Source organism: Hypanus sabinus, chromosome 29 (assembly GCF_030144855.1).
Source record: "Hypanus sabinus isolate sHypSab1 chromosome 29, sHypSab1.hap1, whole genome shotgun sequence".
Lineage (NCBI taxonomy): Eukaryota > Metazoa > Chordata > Chondrichthyes > Myliobatiformes > Dasyatidae > Hypanus > Hypanus sabinus.
In genome coordinates this window covers 40779290-40799834 of record NC_082734.1, presented here as the reverse complement: position 1 = coordinate 40799834, position 20545 = coordinate 40779290, and the positions used below count along the sequence as shown (strand labels likewise).

General features: G+C 43.4%; 1 protein-coding gene across 2 annotated transcripts in view; it reads left to right on the top strand.

The window, feature by feature from the left end:
* Nucleotides 1–19972, top strand: part of LOC132383257 (cytohesin-3-like) — a 104759-nt gene extending 84787 nt beyond the window's left edge. For both annotated transcript variants that reach the window (XM_059954205.1, XM_059954206.1), the window contains exons 8-13: nt 171–319; nt 3000–3111; nt 6094–6170; nt 9102–9173; nt 11365–11519; nt 14885–19972. In XM_059954205.1, the coding sequence (XP_059810188.1) occupies nt 171–319; nt 3000–3111; nt 6094–6170; nt 9102–9173; nt 11365–11519; nt 14885–14963 (644 nt within the window). In that variant the 3' untranslated portion in view covers nt 14964–19972. The remainder of the gene's footprint in view (nt 1–170; nt 320–2999; nt 3112–6093; nt 6171–9101; nt 9174–11364; nt 11520–14884) is intronic.
* The last annotated feature ends 573 nt before the right edge of the window (nt 19973–20545 follow it).

Here is a 20545-nt window from a genome sequence, read left to right as displayed (position 1 = left end):
AATGATGCATCTGATATTTCGATATTCATGTGACAAATAAAGCTAATCTTTATATTTGTTGTTAGGTCGTTAAATGCCTGGAGTTCTCATTGGTTATATTTTGCAGAGTTACTTCAACCATTTGGTGCTGTTTCTCAGGGGTTTATTAACGATGCACGCTTGCATTACAGATACCTGTTACGTGCTATCGTTTGCAATCATTATGTTGAACACAAGCCTACACAATCCGAATGTTAAGGAGAAACCGGCACTGGAAAGGTTTACAGCGATGAACCGTGGGATCAACAATGGTGGAGACCTTCCAGCAGAGCTTCTCAAGGTAAGCACTCCCACTAACTGACTGAATGCACTCTGTCAGCAGTCTGCGTTCACTGGACAATAATGTGGAGGCTTTATAATCTCCAAGACCTGGGCCTTAATACCCACTTGTGCAATTGGATCCTGGATTTCCTTGCTTGCAAACCCCAGTCAGTTCAGTTTGGCAAAAACATCTCCTCCACGATCTCCATCAGCACAGGAGCACCACAGGGACGTGATCTTAGCCCCCTGCTTTAATCGCTTTACATCTATGACCGTGTGGCTACACACAGCTCCAACACCATCTACAAGTTTGCTGATGTGGGCCATATCAAAGGTGATGATGAATCAGCACTCAGCAGGGAGATTAAAAGTTTGGCTGAATTAATAACAACAACCTCGCACTCAATGAGACCAAGGAACTGATTGTAGACTTCAGGGAGAGGCAAACCAGAGGTCCATGAGTAAGTAATCATCAGAGGATCAGAGGTGGAGAGAGTCAGTAACTTTAAATTCCACGGTGCACTACCTCAGAGGATCTCATCATAATTGCAAAGAAAGCACAACAGTATGGCTACTTCCTCAGGAGACTGTGGAGATTCGGCGTGTCATCAAAATGCTCGGCAAACTTCTATAGATGTGTGGTGGAAAGTGTACTGACTGGCTGCACTGTGGTCTGGTGTGGGAATGCCAATGCCTTTGAACAGAAAACCCTACAGAAGGTAGTGGATTTGGCTCAGTACATCATGGGTAAAGCCCTCCCAACCATTGAGAACATCTACATGATATTTTGCAGTAGAAAAGCAACATCCATCATCACCACACAGGCCATGCTCTGTTCTTGCGGCTGCCATCAGGTAGAAGGTACAGGAGCCTCAGGACTCGCACCACCAGGTTCACGAACAGTTGCTACCCCTCAACCATCAGGCTGTTGAACAAAAGGGGATAACTACACTCATCCTATTTCTGGTGTTCCCACAACTGAAGGTCTCACTTTAAGGATTCTTTAAATTGTTATTTCATGCTCTCGTTATTTATTTATATTTACATTTTCACAGTTTGTTGTTCATTGATCCTGTTTACAGTTACTGTTCTATAGATTTGCTAAGCATGCCCACAGGAAAAAGAATCTCAGGGTTGTATGTGGTGACCTATATATAAGAAAATTACTTTGAACTTTTCTTTGAACTTTGAAGGGGGAATTTTTCACTCCGAGTGTGGTGAGAGTGTGGCTGCAAGTGGTGGATATTGGTTTGAACCCAACATTTAAGAGAAATTTAGATAGGTACATGGATGGTAGGGGTATGGTGTGCTGTGTTCTGGGTGCAGGTCGATGGGACTAGGCAGATGAATCATTTGGCTCAGAATAGAAGGCCTTTTTCTGTGCTCTATGTTCTATGATTCTATGACCCTTGTGGTGGAGCTGGTGGATGGAGGTGTTGATCGGCCTTACTGCTTGGGGAAGGGTAACTGTTTTTGAGTCTGTCGGTCCTGGTGTAGATGATGAGAGTGGAGCAACAGTCTTTGAGTAGGGTGGGTGGGATCCCTCATGCTGTTACTGGCCTTTTTCAGGCTTCTTTTTACATTCCTTTCTGCAGCACCTCACTTTGCACCCCCATGATATACACCGTTCTGTTATCACCATATTTATTGTTGTATTTATGTTTTGTACACTGTTTGCTTTGTGAGTTTCACGTGAGCAAGGAATTTCATGCACCCTGGTGTACGTGATAATAACTAACCGGTTCCCCTTTTGGTTCACCACAACGCTGTGTGTCTACTCCCCTGCTCGACTTGCTTTAAGCAAAACTCCAAAAGCATATTTAGGTTTACTGACAACACCACTTGTTGGCTGCAACAAAGGTGGTGATGAATTGGAATATAGGAGAGAGATCGAAAATCTGTCTGAATAGTGTCACAACAGCCACCTCTCACCTAACCTCAAGCAACCAAAGATCTGAGGACACCGGAGATCCATGACCCAGCCCTTACCAGGAGATCAAAGGTGGTGAGGTTCAGTAACTTTAAATTCCATGGTGTTATCATTTCAGAGGATCTGTCCTGGGTCGAGCAGTTAAATGTCATCACAAAGAAGACACAACAGTACTTGTACTTTCTTAGAAGATTGTGAAAATATGACAGCTCATCTAAAACTTTGACAAACTTGTTTAGATGTACCTTGCAGAGCATCATAGTCAAACAGCCAATCCCAAGCATGCAAAAACCTACAAAACGTTGTCCAGTTCATCACGGGTAAAGCCCTCCCCACCAACTACAAGGATCGCGGGATTGCAACATCCATCAGAAAGGCCTTCCATCATCCAGGCCGTGCTCTCTCCTCATTGCTGTCATTGGAGATACAGGAGCCTGAGGACTCATTCAGGAACAGTTCAACCATCAGGCTCTTGAACTTCACTTTCCTCAACTCTGATCTGATTCCATAGCCTATGGACTCACTTTCAAGGACTCTACAACTCATGTCCTCAGTGATATTTATTTACTATTATGTTTGTGTTTTCATATTTGCACGGTTTGTTGTCCTTTGCACATTGGTTGTTTGTCCATCTTTGTTTTGTGGGTTTTTATTTTGTTTCTTTGTATTTACTGTGAATGCCAGGGCAGTATATGGAGACGTATATACACTTCAATAATAAATGTACTTCAGACTTTGAGCTTCGAGTTTATTTCATTTCTCTGCACAGAACTTGTACGAGAGCATCAGGAATGAGCCGTTTAAAATCCCCGAGGATGATGGGAACGACCTAACGCACACATTTTTCAATCCTGACCGGGAAGGATGGCTTTCCAAGCTGGGTAAGTGTGAGGTCCACAGGGCCACGGCATCACTGTGCCCAAAGTGCTTCAAATGCATTCAGTCATTCCCAAGGACGTGGCATGCCACTGAAGGGACATTGAACACAGGCACCCGGATGTTGAACTAAACTGCATAGAACACACAAGAAGAGGTCCTATCCAGTGAGTGGTAGGGCGCTGAGAAGTGTGGTGGAACAAAGGGATCTGGGAGTACAGGTCTATAATTCAATGAAACTGGCATCACAGGTGGTTAGGGTTGTAAAGAAAGCTTTTGGCACATTGGCCTTCATAAACCATAGTATATGAGTGCATGAGATGGGATGTTACGTTGAAGTTGTCGATGAAATTAGTGAGGCCTAATTTGGAGTATTGTGTGCAGTTTTGGTCACCTACCTACAGGAAGGATGTAAACAAGGTTGAAAGAGTACAGCAAGAATTTCGAAGGATGTTGCCCAGTCTGGAGGACCTAAGTTATAAGGAAAGATTGAATAGGTTAGGACTTTATCCTTTAGACTGAGGGGAGATTTGATAGAGGTATACGAAATTATGAGGAGTGTACACAAGGTAAATGCAAGCAGGCTTTTGCCACCGAGGTTGGGTGGGACTACAATCAGAGGTCATGGGATAAAGGGAGAAGTTTGGTTCGGTGCATTGATGGTAGAGGTATGGAGGGCAGGTCGATGGGAGTTGGCAGTTTAAATGGTTTGGTACAGACTAGGTGGGCTGAAGGGCCTTTTTCTGTGCTGTACTTTTCTATGACTCTAAGACTCCGTGATAGGTGGGGGCTGTGAATAATCACAGCCACGTGGTTGTCCCAGCCCGTTAAGATTAATCTAATGCTTTCCACTCACGTAGCTAATAACCCTCCATCTTTCTATCATGAGTCAAACAGCCTCTGTGAAGACAATGTTGACGACCTTTCATTAGAAGTGGAACAGCATAGTAGGCAGTGCTATTGGGGTGTCTGAAGGTGGCAGGAATGATGTGAGTTACAGAGAGTGGTTATGACTCACTGCCCGGTGATGTTGGTGCTAGGGGAATGGAGCTGTTGGAAGCCAGCACAGACAATGATAAACACAAGGGATTCCACAGATACTGGGACCCCAGAGTAACATACATGTATATTTTACGTGTGTGTAGATTTAAAGGGCCTTCCATACCTTCACAATTAGTTGATTATATATAATTATGCCATTTTATTATACTGTTATTGTTGGTAGGAGTAATTTATGTAGTGGAGGCACAAAAGATGCCAAAAACTAGGATCTGTAGGAACTCAGCAGGTCAGTCAGCAATATGGCGGGAAATGGGCAGTCGATAACCTGGTCTGAGAACCTTCTGCTGAACAGTCTAGTACTACTGTTAACAAAGGTCCTAGACACCTCTACCCCAATCAGACAGAGAAATAATCATGGTTCCCTTGAAGCTTTAATGCTTGAACTCATAGTCATAGAGTCATCAAGCACTGCAGCACAGAAACAGGCCCTTTGGCCCATCTAGCCTGTGTCAAACTGTTATTCTGCCATGTCCAGCTGGACCGTGGCCCTCCATGCCTCTCCTGTCCATGTACTTACCAAATTTCTCTTAAATGTTGAGATTGAACCCGTATCCACCACTTCCACTGGCAGTTCGCTCCACACTCTGAGTGAAGATGTTCCCCTTCAGGTTCTCCTTTCACCTTTCACCCTTCCAGTCACACTCAATCTCAAAAGCTTTCTTCACGACCCTATTTACCTTGAGCCTTACCACGTGCCGTGGGACACTCATATATCAAACGTTGACATCATATTGATCTTCACAGCAGATGCCTCCTTGTATTAACTCCATCTATACCCCTCATAATTTTGTACACCTCCATCAAATCTCCCCTTGTTCTTCTACTTTCTAGGGAATAAATTCCTAACCTATTCAACCTTTCCCTGTAAATCAGTTCCTCAAGTCCAGGCAAGGTGCCTGTAAATGTTCTCTATAATCTTTCAGTCTTATTGACATCTTTCCTGCAGGTAGGTGACTAGAACGGCACACGGTGCTGGGAATTAGACCTCACCAACGTCTTATACAGCTTCAACATTACATCCCATCTCCTGTATGAAGGACAATGTGCCAAAGCTTTCTTTACAACCCTATTTATCCTTTACCATGTGCCGTGGGACACTCATTGTCATCGCGTTGATCTTCACAGCAGATGCCAGCATCTTGCTTGCAGAGGGATTGGAGGTCTCGGGTGCTATTCTGGGATAATGAATACTGAGGATGAGATAGACAATAGGTGCACAAGTAGACCATTCAGCCCTTCGAGCCTGCACCGCCATTTTGAGATCATGGCTGATCATCTACTATCAATACCCGGTTCCTGCCTTGTCCCCATATCCTTTGATTCCCTTATCCATAAAATACCTATCTAGCTCCCTCTTGAAAACATCCAGAGAATTGGCCTCCACTTGATTTGAATCAGTTGCAGGGTTTCAGATCGTCTGGTGTCATGGAGACTGGAGGTCAGGAAGGTGTTGAAATACTTAAATACAGAGGTAATGAACTAGATGGCCAGGTGTTTCAGCGCAGTAGTGAGCTGCATCACTTTGTTGTGCCAGCAACCAGTATTCAATTCCCGTCGCTGTCTATAAGATGTTTTTATCGTTCTCCCTGTGACCACGTTTGTTTCCTCCAGGTGCTCTGGTTTCTTCCCATATTCCAAAGATAGGTTAGTTGGTTAATTGGTCACATGGTATAATTGGGCAGCATGGGCTCATTGGGCCAAAGGGCCTCTAGTGTACTGATTCTCTAAATTAAAATTGAATTTGAATAGAGTAGAACAAGTCTATAATTGTATCTTGATACATTGTGGTGGATCGGCACTGGCCAATCAGCCTGGCCCTTTTGTTAATCCTGTTCGAACCAATTGAAGGGTAAAAGTCAACAGTATGATGACACTTCAGGATGTTTCCCTTTACACGTGTAACCCATTTCCCACTTTCCTTACAGGTGGACGAGTAAAAACGTGGAAACGCCGGTGGTTCATTTTGACAGACAACTGCCTGTATTACTTTGAGTACACAACTGTAAGTTGTCTCTGGCACATATTTTATTAGATATTTGAGGGGAAGTTTTTTTTCTCTCTCAAAATCAGAATCAGATTTATTATTACTGACATTCAATATGAAATGAAATTTGTTGTTGTGTGGCAACAGTACAGTGCAATTCATAATAAAACTACAATGAGTTACAATAAGGGATGCATGAAGAAATAACGGGCGCAAAAAGAGAACAATAGTGAGGTCGTGTTCATGGGCCGTTTGTAAATCTGATAGCAGAGGGGAAATGCTGTTCCTATAGTGTGCTTCTTCAGGCTCCTGTACCTTCTTTGATGGTAGTAATAGGAAGAGGGTCCTCAATGATGAATACTGCCTTCTCGAGACACTCTCTTTTGAAGATGTCCTCGGTGGTGGGGAGATTAGTGCCCATGGTGGAGCTGGTTGTGTCTACAACCTTCTGCAGTTTCTTTCTGATCCTGTGCATTTGGTTCGCCCGATGCAGCAAAGTGGTGCTAACCAGACACCAGCTGTAGCAATATTTATTCCGGGATTTCCCTCCACCATCAGAGTTTGGATTGTTTCCTAAACCCATGATTGCTGTTCCCTTTTTGCAGTATTTGAGGCAATACCACGTTGGTGCAATAGCATAATGTTTTTATAGCGCCTGTGACCTGGGTTCAGTTCTGCCATCTTCTGTAAGGAATTTACACATTCTCCCCATGACCACGTGGGTTAGGGTTAGCCTTTGGCTAACCTCCAGCTGGTCTCCTTTCCTCCTACATGCCAGCTGGTAAGTCAATTGGGCATTGTAAACTGTCCCGTGACAAGGCTGGGGTTAAATTGGGGGGGTTTCTGGGCAGCGTGGTTCAAAGGGCCGGGAGGTTCTACACCAAGCTGTATGCCAATAAATAATAAACCTTGCTCCTCACAGTTTCTTCAAACTTTCCCCCTTCACCCTAAATGCGTGTTATTATCAGTGACATAGAAACATAGAAAACCTACAACACAATACAGGCCCTTCGGCTCACAAAGTTGTGCTGAACATGTCCCTATCTTAGAAATTACTAGGGTTACCTATAGCCCTCCATTTTACTAAGCTCCATGTACCTATCCAAAAGTCTCTTAAAAGACCCTATCGTATCCTCCATCGCCACCGTTGCCGACAGCCCATTCCATGCACTATGCACATACAGAATGTCATGAAATAACATATTTCAAATAAATTTTTCAGTGACCCCAATGCATTTAAAAGGGGTGGGAAACTTCCACACACTCCAGATTCTTGCTCCAGCTTTTATTTTTTTCTGTATTTCACTGTACTGCTGCCACGAAACTTACAACAGCTCACACCATTGATTATAAACCTGGCTCTGATTCCGATTCTGAAAATCGCCCCCATGATTCTGCATTATGGGGTTCTCTGTCCTGTACGGTTTGGCTCATTCAGAGCATATTCAGGCTAAAGGAATATCTGTGAGGTTGTGCCCACTTTTTTGTATGCAACTCCGTGCCAGAATCAGAATTATTATCACCGGCATATCTTAGGCACATAGATATAGCTAGGCTGCCTCAGACTTTTCAGTGTCCTGCAGTAACTTGATGCACTACTGCAAAAACCCACAAATTTTGTGACAAGTGGGAGTGAAAATGAACCTGATTCTGATGTGGGTCTCAATTGTGGACTGAGAGTGGGAAGAGGGCAGGGAGAGGGGAATCATGGTTGGGAAAAGGGGAAGGGAGAGGGGAGGGAGAGGGGAGGGAGAGGGGAATCATGGTTGGGAAAAGGGGAAGGGAGAGGGGAATCATGGTTGGGAAAAGGGGAAAGGGAGAGGGGAATCATGGTTGGGAAAAGGGGAAAGGGAGAGGAGAGGGAATGGGAAGCATGAGAAAAGTGTTGGAAGGGGAAGGGAGAGGGGAATCATAGTTGGGAAAAGGGGAAGAGAGAGGGGAATCATGGTTGGGAAGAGGGCAGGGAGAGGGGAGGGAGTGGGAAGCATGGTTGGGAAAAGGGGAATGGAGAGGGGAGGGAGAGGGAAGCATGAGAGAGACATTCTGCCATGATCAATAAGCCAATTGCTTGGAATCAAATGGCCTTGCCTGATATCTCAGGATTGGGTGTGTCTGCACCTGCCCCTGGCACTCCTTCTCTGCCACCTGTCCCACACCCCTCCCGTGGTGCTCCACCCTCGCCATTCCCAACATCCTTTGTTCCTGCTAGATTTACAAACTCGCCCTCCGCTCCATGTTGCTGGATTCGATTCTGTGCAAAAGTCTTAGGCATCCTAGCTAAAACGTTTACACAGTGCTGTGTGTCATGAAATTTATTGTTTTCTGTCAGCAATACATAAAATAGACTATAATTTATTATAAGAAATATGAACCATATATAAAAGTTATATTTTTAAAAAGTAGTGCAAAAAGAGATCAAAAATAGTGAGGCAATGTTCATGGGCTTATCGTCCATTCAGAAATCTGAAGATAGAGGGGCAAAAAGCTGTTCCTAAAAAGTTGAGCACCTGTATGTTGTAATGAGAAGAAGGCATGTCCTGGGTGTGAGAGTCCTTCATGACGAATGCCACCTTTCCGAGGCTTGGCCTTTTGAAGATGTCCTTGATGGGGGATGGGGGGGAGGCCAGGGCTACACACTTTGTCTCTCATGACCTTGATCTGCCATGGTGCACAAAGTCATCTTTGAATCCCCAAGGGCTGCTGAAGAGGAAGACCATGGTGATAACTGTGGGACTGCTTTCCTGCACATCCGTCTTCGGGGACTTTGGCTTATTGTCTCAACCAAGAGCCTGCACGGTATTCCCTTAGTTCTACACTGGTCGGTTAACTTTAGCACGTGGAAGTTTACAACACAGAACGTTATGCAAAGGATTAAGTGTCACTGATGGAGTCCGCATCAATAGTGGAAGTTTTCAGCACTTATAACAAAGACACTCTTTTCTGTTGCAGGATAAAGAACCCAGAGGAATTATTCCATTAGAAAATCTGTGTGTAAAACCAAGTGAAGATTCTCGAAAATTGGTATGTACTCACCAGATTCGTATTGAAGATCAGCTTTGCTTGTCACATGTGCTTCAAAAGAATGAAACGCATTGTTTATGTGAAAGACCAATACAGACCGTGAACGTGCTGGGGCAGCCGGCTAGTGTCGCCACGCTTCAAGCACCAACAGAGCGTGTCCACAACTTACAACCAGCAAGTTTTTGGAATGTGGGAAGAAACTATAGCGCCTGGAGAAAAGCCAAACATTCACAGGAAAAATGTACCAACTCCCTACAGACAGTGGCAGGAATTGAACCCTGATGGCCGGCAATGTAAAACGTTACTCTACACTGTGCCATCCCTATCAATAACAGAATCAAACGGTTAAATACAATACAGACACAAAATGTCAGAAAATCAGGCAGCATCTATGGAAAGGAATAAACAATCGATGTTTCGGGCCGAGACCCTTCAGCAGGACTGGAAAGGAAGGGGAAAGAAAGCAGAATAAGAAAGTCGGGCAGTGTGGGGGAGGAAAGGAGTACAAACTGGCAAGTGATAGGGGAAACCAGCTGTGTGTTCATCAGGACCTCTAACTGATGCCTGAGTTCCTCCAGCGTTTTGTGATTGTTACTCGGGATTTCCAGCATCTGCCGAATCTCTTGTGTTTTGGTTAAATATATTACTGCGATCAACTAGGGTGAAGCTGCTTCTTTTAGATAGACTCATGAGAAAAATAAGGACAAAAACAAACTATTTTGTTATCAGGGGTGCAAGAACACGGTAATTTGAGACCTCAGTTCCTATATAGGATGTTTAAAATATAGAGAGGACTGCTGGCCAGTGTCACAACCCCTAAATACAAAGGATTCTGCAGATGCTGGAAGCACACACAAAATGCTGGAAGAACTCAGCTGGTCAGTCAGCATCAGTAGAAGGGAATAAATAGTCAACGTCTCAGGCCATGTGGACGGGAAGGGAAGTGGGATGAAGCCAGAATAAGAATGTGGGGGTGGGGAAGAAGCACAAACTAGAAGCTGAAAGGGGAAGCCAGGCTGTTGGGGGAGAGGGGATGAAGTCAGAAGCTGGGAGGTGATAGGTGGAGAAGAAATCTGATAGGGGAGCAGAGTGGGCCATGGGAGAAGGGGAAGGAGGAGAGGCTCCAGGGAGAGGTGATAGACACGTGAGAAGAGAGGAGGTAGGAGGTGAGCCGAAGTGGGGAATGGAAGAAGAGGGCAGGGGGAGGGGGGAGAAATAACTGGAGTTAAAGAAATCGACATTTATTCCATCTGACCTGCAAGAGGATTGTAGCCTCACCTGGAAGGACAGTTTGGGGTCCTGAGTGGAGGTGAGTGAGGAGGTGAATGGGCAAGTGAAGCACTTTTGCTTGCAACACTTCACCTACAAGCCTGTTGGGGTCATCTACTGTGTCTGGTGCTCCCGACGTAGCCTCCTCCACATCAGGCAGATTGGGGGTTACCTTTGTCGAGTTCCTTTGCTCGGTCTGCAACAAGCAGGGTTTCCTGGTCGCCAACCATTTTAATTCCAATCCACGTTCCCATTCCAACATGTCAATCCACAGCTGTGGTGAGGTCAGTCTCAGGGTGGAGGATCAATACCTCAGATTCAGCCTGGGTAGCCTCCAACCTGATGAAGTGAACATCGATTTCTCTAATTCCCCTGCCCACCCACCTTCCCCCTCACCTGGTCTCACCCATCACCTTCCAACTTGTACTCCTTCCCCTCCCTACCTTCCTATTCTGGCTTGTTCCCTGTTCCTTTCCAGTCCTGGTGAAGGGTCCCCATCCAAAATATTTATTCCTTTCACCTCTGTGATTGAACTGGACACTAACTGACCAATCTGGGAGAAACATCATTAAGAGAAAAAGAACCAAATGACTTTGGAGAGGCATTCCATCGTCATCTCTAAGGAGTTTGTTTGTTCTCCCTGTAACCATATATAGGTTTCCTCTGGGTGCTCCATTTCCTCAGACATTCCAAAGACTTATGGGTTCGGGTTTTGTGTGCATTGCTCAAGATTTCCAGCAGAAATCTGCAGAACCTCTTGTGTTTATTTTCATGCCAATAGCAATCAGTTCTGTGCAGCTCCTGCTGCATTTTTACCTGAAATTCCTTGGGAATGATCAATGTGCACAAACATGAGAAATGTGCTGAGATTATTTGTATTCTATCGATAATATTCTGATGACCAACATGGTTTATTTTGCAGAACTGTTTTGATTTGTATTCACCAAACAGTAAGGGTCACACCATAAAGGCCTGTAAAACAGACACAGATGGACGTGTCGTTGAAGGAAATCACCACTTTTACAGAATATCTGCACCCTCAAAGGAAGAAAGAGATGCGTGGATCAAATCAATCAGGTAGAACAGAGCCGGGCGTTAAAAGAAACGCTTGTATTATCATCTTGGCTTGGCGGTAGTCTCACTGCCTGGACCTGGACTCCTTCCCCAGGCCGTGTGACTACTGAATTCCTGCAGCCACCCAAGTCTCATCGCAGATTTATTTATTCAGAGATACAGTGCGGAACAGGCTAATCTGCCCCTTCGAGCCACGCCACCTCACAGCGCTACCCCCTTCAATTTAATCTGAGCCTAATCATGAGACAATGCAGTGCTATAGATGAAATATACTATAAATTATAATAAGAAATAGGGTTGATGGAGTCACAAAGAAAGCTTTTAGCACATTGGCTTTCACACTAAATCAAAGTTTTGAGTACAGGAGTTGAGATGTCACATTGAAGTTGTATAAGACACTGGTGAGGCCTAATTTGGAGTACTATGTGAAGATTTAGTCACCTGCCTACAGGAAAGATGTAAATAAGATTGAAAGAGTACAGAGAAAATTTACAGGGATACTGCTGGGACTTGAGGATCTGTGAAATAGGGAAAAGCTGAATAGATTAGGACTTTATTCCTTAGAGCGCAGGAGACCAGGGGCAGATTTGATAGAGGTATACAAAATTATACGGAGTAGAGCTAGAGTAAATGCAAGCTGGTGTTTTCCACTGAGATTGGGTGACACTAGAACTAGAGGTCAGGGGTTAAAGGTGAAGGGGAACCTGGGAGGAACTTCTTCACTCAGAGGGTGGATGAGAGTGTGGAGTGAGCTGTCAGTGGAAATGGTTGATGTCATTTCTGAGTCAGGAGATGTCCTAATAGGATAGTGGAAGCAGGGCATTTCAAGTATTGTTTGAGGTAGCACAGACCCTTCAGTAAAAAGGGGAGGATTAAAAGGTTTGTAGGTAGGTCACAGATCAACTATTCAGTTACTGAATAGTAGAGAAGGGTTGAGGGGCCAAAGTGTCTAAACCTTCCTAATTTGCCTGTTCGTATTACCTCCTGAAGACTGGATTCAGTCACCAGGACTGTGTTACCTGTGCATTTAGTCTCTGATGTAGCTATACATTTCAGGTTTTGGCTAAAGATTTCAGCCATTATTTCATCCCATCACATGAACTTCAGGAACTAATCAAGCTAATCAAAGACCAATAATAATATTTTCCATCCTGCCAGTACATGGGACATGGAAATTGTGCAATTTACTAGTATTCAGCTAGTTCTGGTCAGGTCAAAGTGGTTACTTAGCCAACTTAATCACAACTTTCCACAGGACCAATAATACACAAACTTTGAATGCTTATCTGAACCAACAAACAAAAATTAAAAAATTAGTTTCTGCATTCAGTATCACTCAGGCCTCAGTGAAGAACTCCAACATGTGACATCCCGAATTAAGAATACAATGCAACAATTCAATCACTTAATTAAAAAACAGAAACATTCTTCTTGTAGAAAACTTAGATTTCTACATGTCACCCCTGTTGCAAGAATACTCGAACCAGAGCAGGAGGGAGGCATATTTACAGAAAGGACAAAAGAGAACAAAAACCTCCTCAATCATTGTCTCTTTACCTCTAAGATGATAGAAGTACTTATAAAAAAGGTAGTGAATGAAGCATTTAATACAAGGAATGCAGCACTTTTATTTAAGTAGAAATGGGTTCTTCCTTCACATCTTAACATACCAGTCCTGACTTTGGTTTCAACATTTAAGAGAAATTTGGATAAATACATAGATGTGAGAGATATGGAAGGGCATGGTCCAGTGTAGGTCGATGGGACTAGGCAGCATAATGATTTGCCATGGACTAGATGGGCTGAAAGGCCTGTTACTGTGCTGTATTGTTCTATGACCTTGTTGCTGCCCGCTATTTGGAAGCATTGAAGTTGGATAACCAGGGGGATTGTCTCAGACACTTCATTTGTAATCTCAAGACTCTGTTGGACAGTGGGAATGTAAGTTGCCATAGGCCTGGTACCCTGGTCTGTTGCAGGGACAGTCGACATAGGGGTTGTGTAGCCTTGGTTACAGAAAGGACTGGGCCACAAGCCTTGGGCTTGCCTGCTCCCTCAGACCAGGTGAGATGAGGAAGAGCTACAGCGTGGTTGAACTTGGCTGGGCCTGGCCTCCCGTGTCCGAGGGGTAGAATGATAGGCTGGATTGCTTGCGTCTGTACCATCGATTGTCAGACATTGTTGCTCCGGAACTTGGTCTATGTATAGATATATATATATATAGGTATATGTTTTTTATTCGAGTGAACAACCCCCTTTGAATTTGTCACTTGCTATTTTTGAATGCTTGCTTGCTATTTTTGAATGTTCAGTGCCGTGGTCCCAGAGGAACACTGTCTTGTTCAGCTGTATCTATGTATAGTTTGAATGATAATTAAACTTGATCTGATGACTCTGTGTACCAGGATAGAGTGTGATAGTTTTGCCTCCTACTGTATGTCTTATGGTCAAAAAAATATTTAAGAATCTTTTCTAGTTGAAGGGCCAATGCCACTAATGAAGATCTACTGGTTCTGAATCAGAATCACTGACTTGTGTTGTGATATTTCAAGGGTCTTGGCTCTGAACATCGACTGTTTACTGTTTTCCACAGATGCTGCCTGACCTGCTGAGTTCCTCCAGCACGTGTGTGTGTGTCTCAGTGTGAAACCTATTGTTTTGCAGCAGCAGTGCAGCGCAATACACAAAATATACTATAAATTATAACCATATCACAATTTCAGCACGGAAACAGGCCATCTCGGCGCTTCTAGTCCGTGCCGAACGCTTACTCTCACCTAGTCCCACTGGCCTGCACTCAGCCCATAACCCTCCACTCCTTTCCTGTCCATATGCCTATCCAATTTTACTTTAAATGACACTACCGAACCTGCCTCGACCACTTCTACTGGAAGCTTGTTCCAAATTATAATAAGAAATATGAAATAAATGTTTAAAAATCAGTTAAATAAGTATAGTGCAATACATAAGTAACAAAACAAATGTTTAAGAATAGTGCAAGTGAGAGAGCAAAGATATTGAGGTAGTGAGAATGGGTTCATGAACCATTCAGAACTCTTGATGGCAGAGGGGAGGAACAGTTCCTAACTGTTGAGTGTGTGTCTTCTGGCTCCTGTACCTCCTCTCTGTTGGCAACAATGAGAAGAGGGCACGTCCTGGGTAGTGGGGGGGGGGGGGGGGGTCCTTAAAGATGGATGCTATCATTAACTCATGAATAGGTTAGTTAAGATTATGATTAAAAATGTTAAGGATTTTAGCTCCTTGGGTAAATACTTATGATATATTGAGTTTGATAACATTGTGATTGTATCTATGCTCTTAAAGGAAGTGTCATGCAAATGAATAATTACGCTGTTATTATGTTCCAGAGCCAGTATTACTCGGGATCCTTTCTACGACATGGTAGCGGCAAGGAAAAGAAAGATAACAAGCAACAAACTGAATTAGCAACAAGCAACAAAACTGACCTTTTGTTTCTTATCTCTGAACTGCAGCACAGGACGGTGAAGTAGCTTTCAGTTCCATGTACGTTACACATACATTTCAGCTATTTCTTCTGTTCCAGTAGTTGGAGTATGCATACGTCCACTTAGGTCAGTGCCTGCACATGATCTTGAACTATTTCCTGCACTCCAGGTATTGGCAAATATACATGTTCCTGCCTTACCTTGATATTCTGGATTGTGATTTGCAGAGAATTCCAGTTTTTTTTTCCACTCCAACTTTTCAGATCAATTTACCAATCCAGATATTTGGACTACATATGTTAATGAGTCAAGTCATCGTTGAAACTCTCAGGATTCGACAATATTTACAGATTCTGAACTGCACTATTGCAAAGTAGAAATTGATAATGCTGTCGTTTTTGGCTCCACTGATGTCCTGTGGATTATTTCCTTAGCACTTTATCCTTTGCATTGTGTATTTATTAACATAAATGTCAGATTTCCTAGTCTGCAAATGATCAACATTGAGCTTTAGTATTTGCTTAAATATAACTAAAGCACATTTAAAAATGTCCAATATCAGAACTAACAGAGATAATGCAAGTTCTATAGATGCTGGAAATCCAGAGCAACACACACAGAATGCAGGAGGATCTACCTGCTGAGTTGTGTGTGTTACAGTGTAGTTGAGATAAGTGAAGCTTCTTGATGTGTGCTTCTGCAGTACTAAAGAACATAGCATTTCAACTCACTCTGCGAGGACAAAGAAATTCAAAATCATACAGGTTTTTTTTGTTGAACATTTGACTAAGTGACTATTGGGTATATGGTTGGTTTAAACAACGGCAAGTACTGATGTGTGTCAAGGATAGAAAACTAATAAGGTTCTCTCCTATCAGATTCCATCTTCAGCCATTTACCTATTCCACCAGTCACATCCCAGCTCCTTACTTCACAAACCCCTCCCCACTCACCCACCCGCCTCTTCATCTGGCTTCACCTATGACCTTTCAGCTTGAACTCCTCTCCTTCTTGTTCTGGCTTCTGCCCCTTCCTATCCAGTCCTGACGAAGGGCCTCAGCCTGAAATATTTCCCTCCATGGGATTCGGATGACTGCCTGACTTGCTGAGCCTCCAGCATTTTGTGAGTGTTGCTCAGTGTAACAGTTTCCAGAACTTTAGGTTCAGCCACAGTGCTCTGGATGGTCAATAATGATGGTGCATTTTAAGATGGTTGTGGGGGTGCCATCAGAGATAATTTTTTATAGAGTGGTGGGTTTGTGAAATTGCCAAGGGTGGTGGTAGGAACATTGAAGAAACTCTTAAATTGGCCCATGGACAGAAAAATAGAATGCAATATGGGAGGGAAGGGTTAGGTTGATCACTCGAGTTGAGTACGATGTTCTCCCAATAGGATATTCCCTTAATGACGGACTCCTGTGTATGTGCCTTTGTTTAACATGTGGAGGCTGATACATGGACTGCTACTGAACGGTCCTTGGCAGGTCAGGGTCAGGGTTCAGGGGCACAGAGCGTAAGACGACTGGGCGTAAGACCCTTCACTGCTGCAGACTTCCACTGTCTTTGTGACATGCCATCATCTTTTGTCAACCCCACCATTGAGGTTTAGTTTAGCTTGCTCTTTGGTCTGAATCCTCCCCCCTTGACTTTACCCCCCATGGGTGACCCTACCAGGAGCTAACATCCAGGCAGCATGGCTCTCAGGATCTCAGCAAACTCTCCACCAGCTAGGAAGTTATCCTCAGAGAAGATCTTAGATCAAGACCGGCACAATATGGCAGCTGAAGGGACTGTTCTACTTCCTAAGTCATGCAATGTGGGGATGTAGAAGAAAGAGCGTCGCAGCAGGATTCTGTTGCATGGACGTCACAATAGCATAGCGGAGGATATCTGGCTATACAGCGATCAGGGTCCATTTCCCGCAGCTGCCTGTAAGGAGTTTGTATGTTCTCCCCATCATCGTGTGGGTTTCCTCTGAAATTTAGACCTTTGTCAGCACTACAAAACTTTTCATAGGCGGGTACTACCTTTATAACTCCCCTTCCTCAGCCAATGACAAATAGCAAACCTTCCATAATCTCCTGGCTGTAAGGTATTTCTGATACTCTTCCTGCTACGGCTGCACTCTATCATTTTCTCCAGATTAGGAGATTGTAGCTCAGTGGCCACTTTAGTAGGTACACCTGCACATCTATGCAAATATCTAATCAGCCAATCAAATAGCAGCAACTCAATGCATAAAAGCATGCAAACATGGTCAAGAGGTTCAGTTGCTGTTCAGACCAAACATCAGAACGGGAAAGAAATGTGGTCTAAGTAACTTTAACCCAGGAATGATAGTTGGTGTTAGACAGGGTGGCTCGAGTATCTCAGGAACTGCTGATCTCCTGGGATTTTCACACACAAGTCTATACAATTTGCAGAGAACGGTGTGAAAAACATAACAAAAATCCAGTGAGTGGTAGTTCTGCATACAAAAGCACCTTGTTAATGAGAGAGGTGAGAGGAGAATGGCCAGACTGGTTCAAGCTGACAGGAGGGTGACAGTAACTCAAATAACCATGTGTTACAACAGTGGTGTGCAGAGGAGCATCTCTGAATGCAGTACACATCAAAGTGGATAGCTGACTAGCAGAAGACCACAGACACACACTCAGGGGTAACTTTATTAGGGACAGGTGGTACCTCATAAAATGTTCACTGAATGCATAATTCAGGCTGTCGGTATGTTACTGAGAGGGTGGCGAACTGTTGGAGATGCTTTCTCCTTTTGTTCTTATAAGCTGACTAAAATATTCCATGACTCTATTTGAGGAGGACGGGGTTCCGAGGAGTGGATGGTGGGAGACAGTTGTCCTTACTAATGTCAATATTCTTTCTGTAAGCAACAATTTAGGACAATACATATCAGTCACCAATTATTTAGGTTGCAAATTTTGTGTACTTGAAAGTGGCAATGCAGATAGGATGGCACAGAGAGCCTTTGGTATGTTTGCCTTCATAAATCTGAGTACAGGAGTTGGGACATCATGTTGAAGTTGTGTTTGACGTTGTTGAATCCAAATTTAGATATTGTGTGAAGTTCGTCACCTACCTACAGGAAAGTATCAGCAAGTTTGAAAGAGGACAGAGAAAATTTACAAGGACGTTGCTGGGACTTGAAGACCCGTATTATAGTGAAATGGTTGACGAGGTCAGGACTTTATTCTTTGGAGGAGGTTGGAGATTGAAGGGAGATACATACAAAATATTCGAGGCATACAAAATATTCGGGAATATACATTAGATAGGGTAAATGCAAGCAAGCTTTTTCCAGTGAGACTACAACTAGAGGTCACAGGTTAGGGGCGAAAAGAGGAATATTTAGGGGGAACCTCACACTCTCACTACCCTCTGAGTGAAGGTGGAATGAGCTGCCAGTGGAAGTGGTGGATGCGGGTTTGAATGCTACACTTGAGAGAAGTACATGGGTGAGAGGTGTATGGAAGGTTATGGTTCAGGTGTGGGGCGATAGGACTAGGCAGTAAAACAGATGGGCTAATGGGCCTGACTCTGCACTGTACACACAAAATGCTGAAGGGAGTCCACAGGTTAGGCAGCAACAAATAAACCGTCAGCATTTCGGACCAAGACCCTTTATCAGGACTTATCAATTATTTATTCCCCTTCATAGAAGCTGCCTGACTTGCTGATCTCATCCAGCATTTTGTGTGAGTTGCTCAAAAAGTTAGGACCTAGCAATTTTATTGCTAGGCTCTTTGTATTAGCAACAAAGTAAGATAATACCATGTTAGTGACTAACTATTTTAATTGTTTTATTTTAGTCCTTAAAATAATTATAATTAATGACATTTAATTACAGTACTGTAGCCATAAAAAAACAAATTCCATGCCATACATGCTGCCTGACCTGTTGATACTAATATGGATCTCTGTCATGGACTGTGAGTGGTAAAGGGGCAGACAGAGTGGAATCATGGTTGGGAGAAGAGAAAGGGAGAGGGAAACACCAGAGAGACAATCTATAATGATCAATTGTTTGGAATTAAATGACCTGGCCTGTTGTCTTGGGGCATGCCACTCCCACCACCCTTAACACCACTTCTCTGCCACCTGTCCCACAGCCCTCCTGCGATGCTCCACCCACGCCATTCCCAAAATCCTTTGCTCCTGCCAGATTTACAAACTTGTGCTCTGCTCCATGTTGACAAAAGTCTCAGGCCCCCTAACTATATACATGTGCCTAAAACTTCTGCAGTACTGTCTTTTAATCCTGATGAAGAGCCTCATCCCCAAACACTGACCATTTAATCCTCTTCAAAGACGTTGTCTGACCTGCTGAGATCCTTCAGCGTTGTGTGTGTGTGTGTTGTTTTAATTGCTTTAGTGTAATTTGGGAAGCTCAGTCAAGGGTTTGTATATTATTGCTTCGGTTAATGCCAAGTGACGATGTCATGGGCAATACGAGACTCAATCTAACGTGGAACTATGAGGCAAAATCCTAGTTAAATACTTGGGCATTGAGCAAAGTTGAGAACTAACTTCATTATTTAAAGGGTTCGACATCTTTGCAGTTCTTTAGCACAAAGGGATACATTTCCAAATTTATTATTCCATATTGTTTTATGCTTGCACACAAATGGAACGTGGCAAAATTATCAGAGTCAAGGTCAATATTAATCGCACAATTCCAGCAAAGGCTCACACAAACACATGACTCACTCCAGCCTCAATTCCTTGTGTTCCTAGCCAAACAGCTTTTAAGACAACCTTAAAAAATGTCAAGTTTCAATGAAATTTGAGTATCTTTATTCACATTGATGGGGACAGGTTCAACATCTTGACTGAGAAAGTAATTTTACTTTGATATGATACTTCTAATTATGAAATATTTAAATTTTTATGTATTTTGAACATAGATTATTGATGATCCTGATTTTGCAGAAAGGTCTTTTTGCTGTAAATAAATTAATAAATTTATATTTTACAAACACAGTGCTGCATCTTGAACCTCTGCATTTTTATTTATAAACTAAGTGGCCAGATCTGTTCCTTAATATCCAATTAGCTAATCATCAGACAGCAACTCAATGCATAAAAGCACTTAGACACGGTTAAGCGGTTCAGTTATTGTTCAGACCAAATATCAGAATGGGGAAGAAATGTGATCTAAGTGACTTTAACCATGGACTGATTGTTGGTGCCAGATGGGGTGGTTTGAGTATTTCAGAAACTGCTGATCTCCTGGGATTTTCACACACAAGTGTCTAGAGTTTACACATAATGGTACAAAGAATAAAAGACATCCAGTGAATGCAGTTCTGTGGACGAAAAAGCCTCATTAATGAGAGAAGTCGGAGGAGAATGGCCAGACTGGTTCAAGCTGACAGGAAGGTGACAGTAACTCACATAACAAAGTGTTACAACAGTGGTGTGCGGGAGAACATCGCTGAACACACAACAAACCTTAAAGTGGATGGGCTACAGCAGCAGAGAACCACAAGCATACACTCAGTGGCCACTTTATTAGGTACCCACTACACCGAGTGTATTTTCATGGTT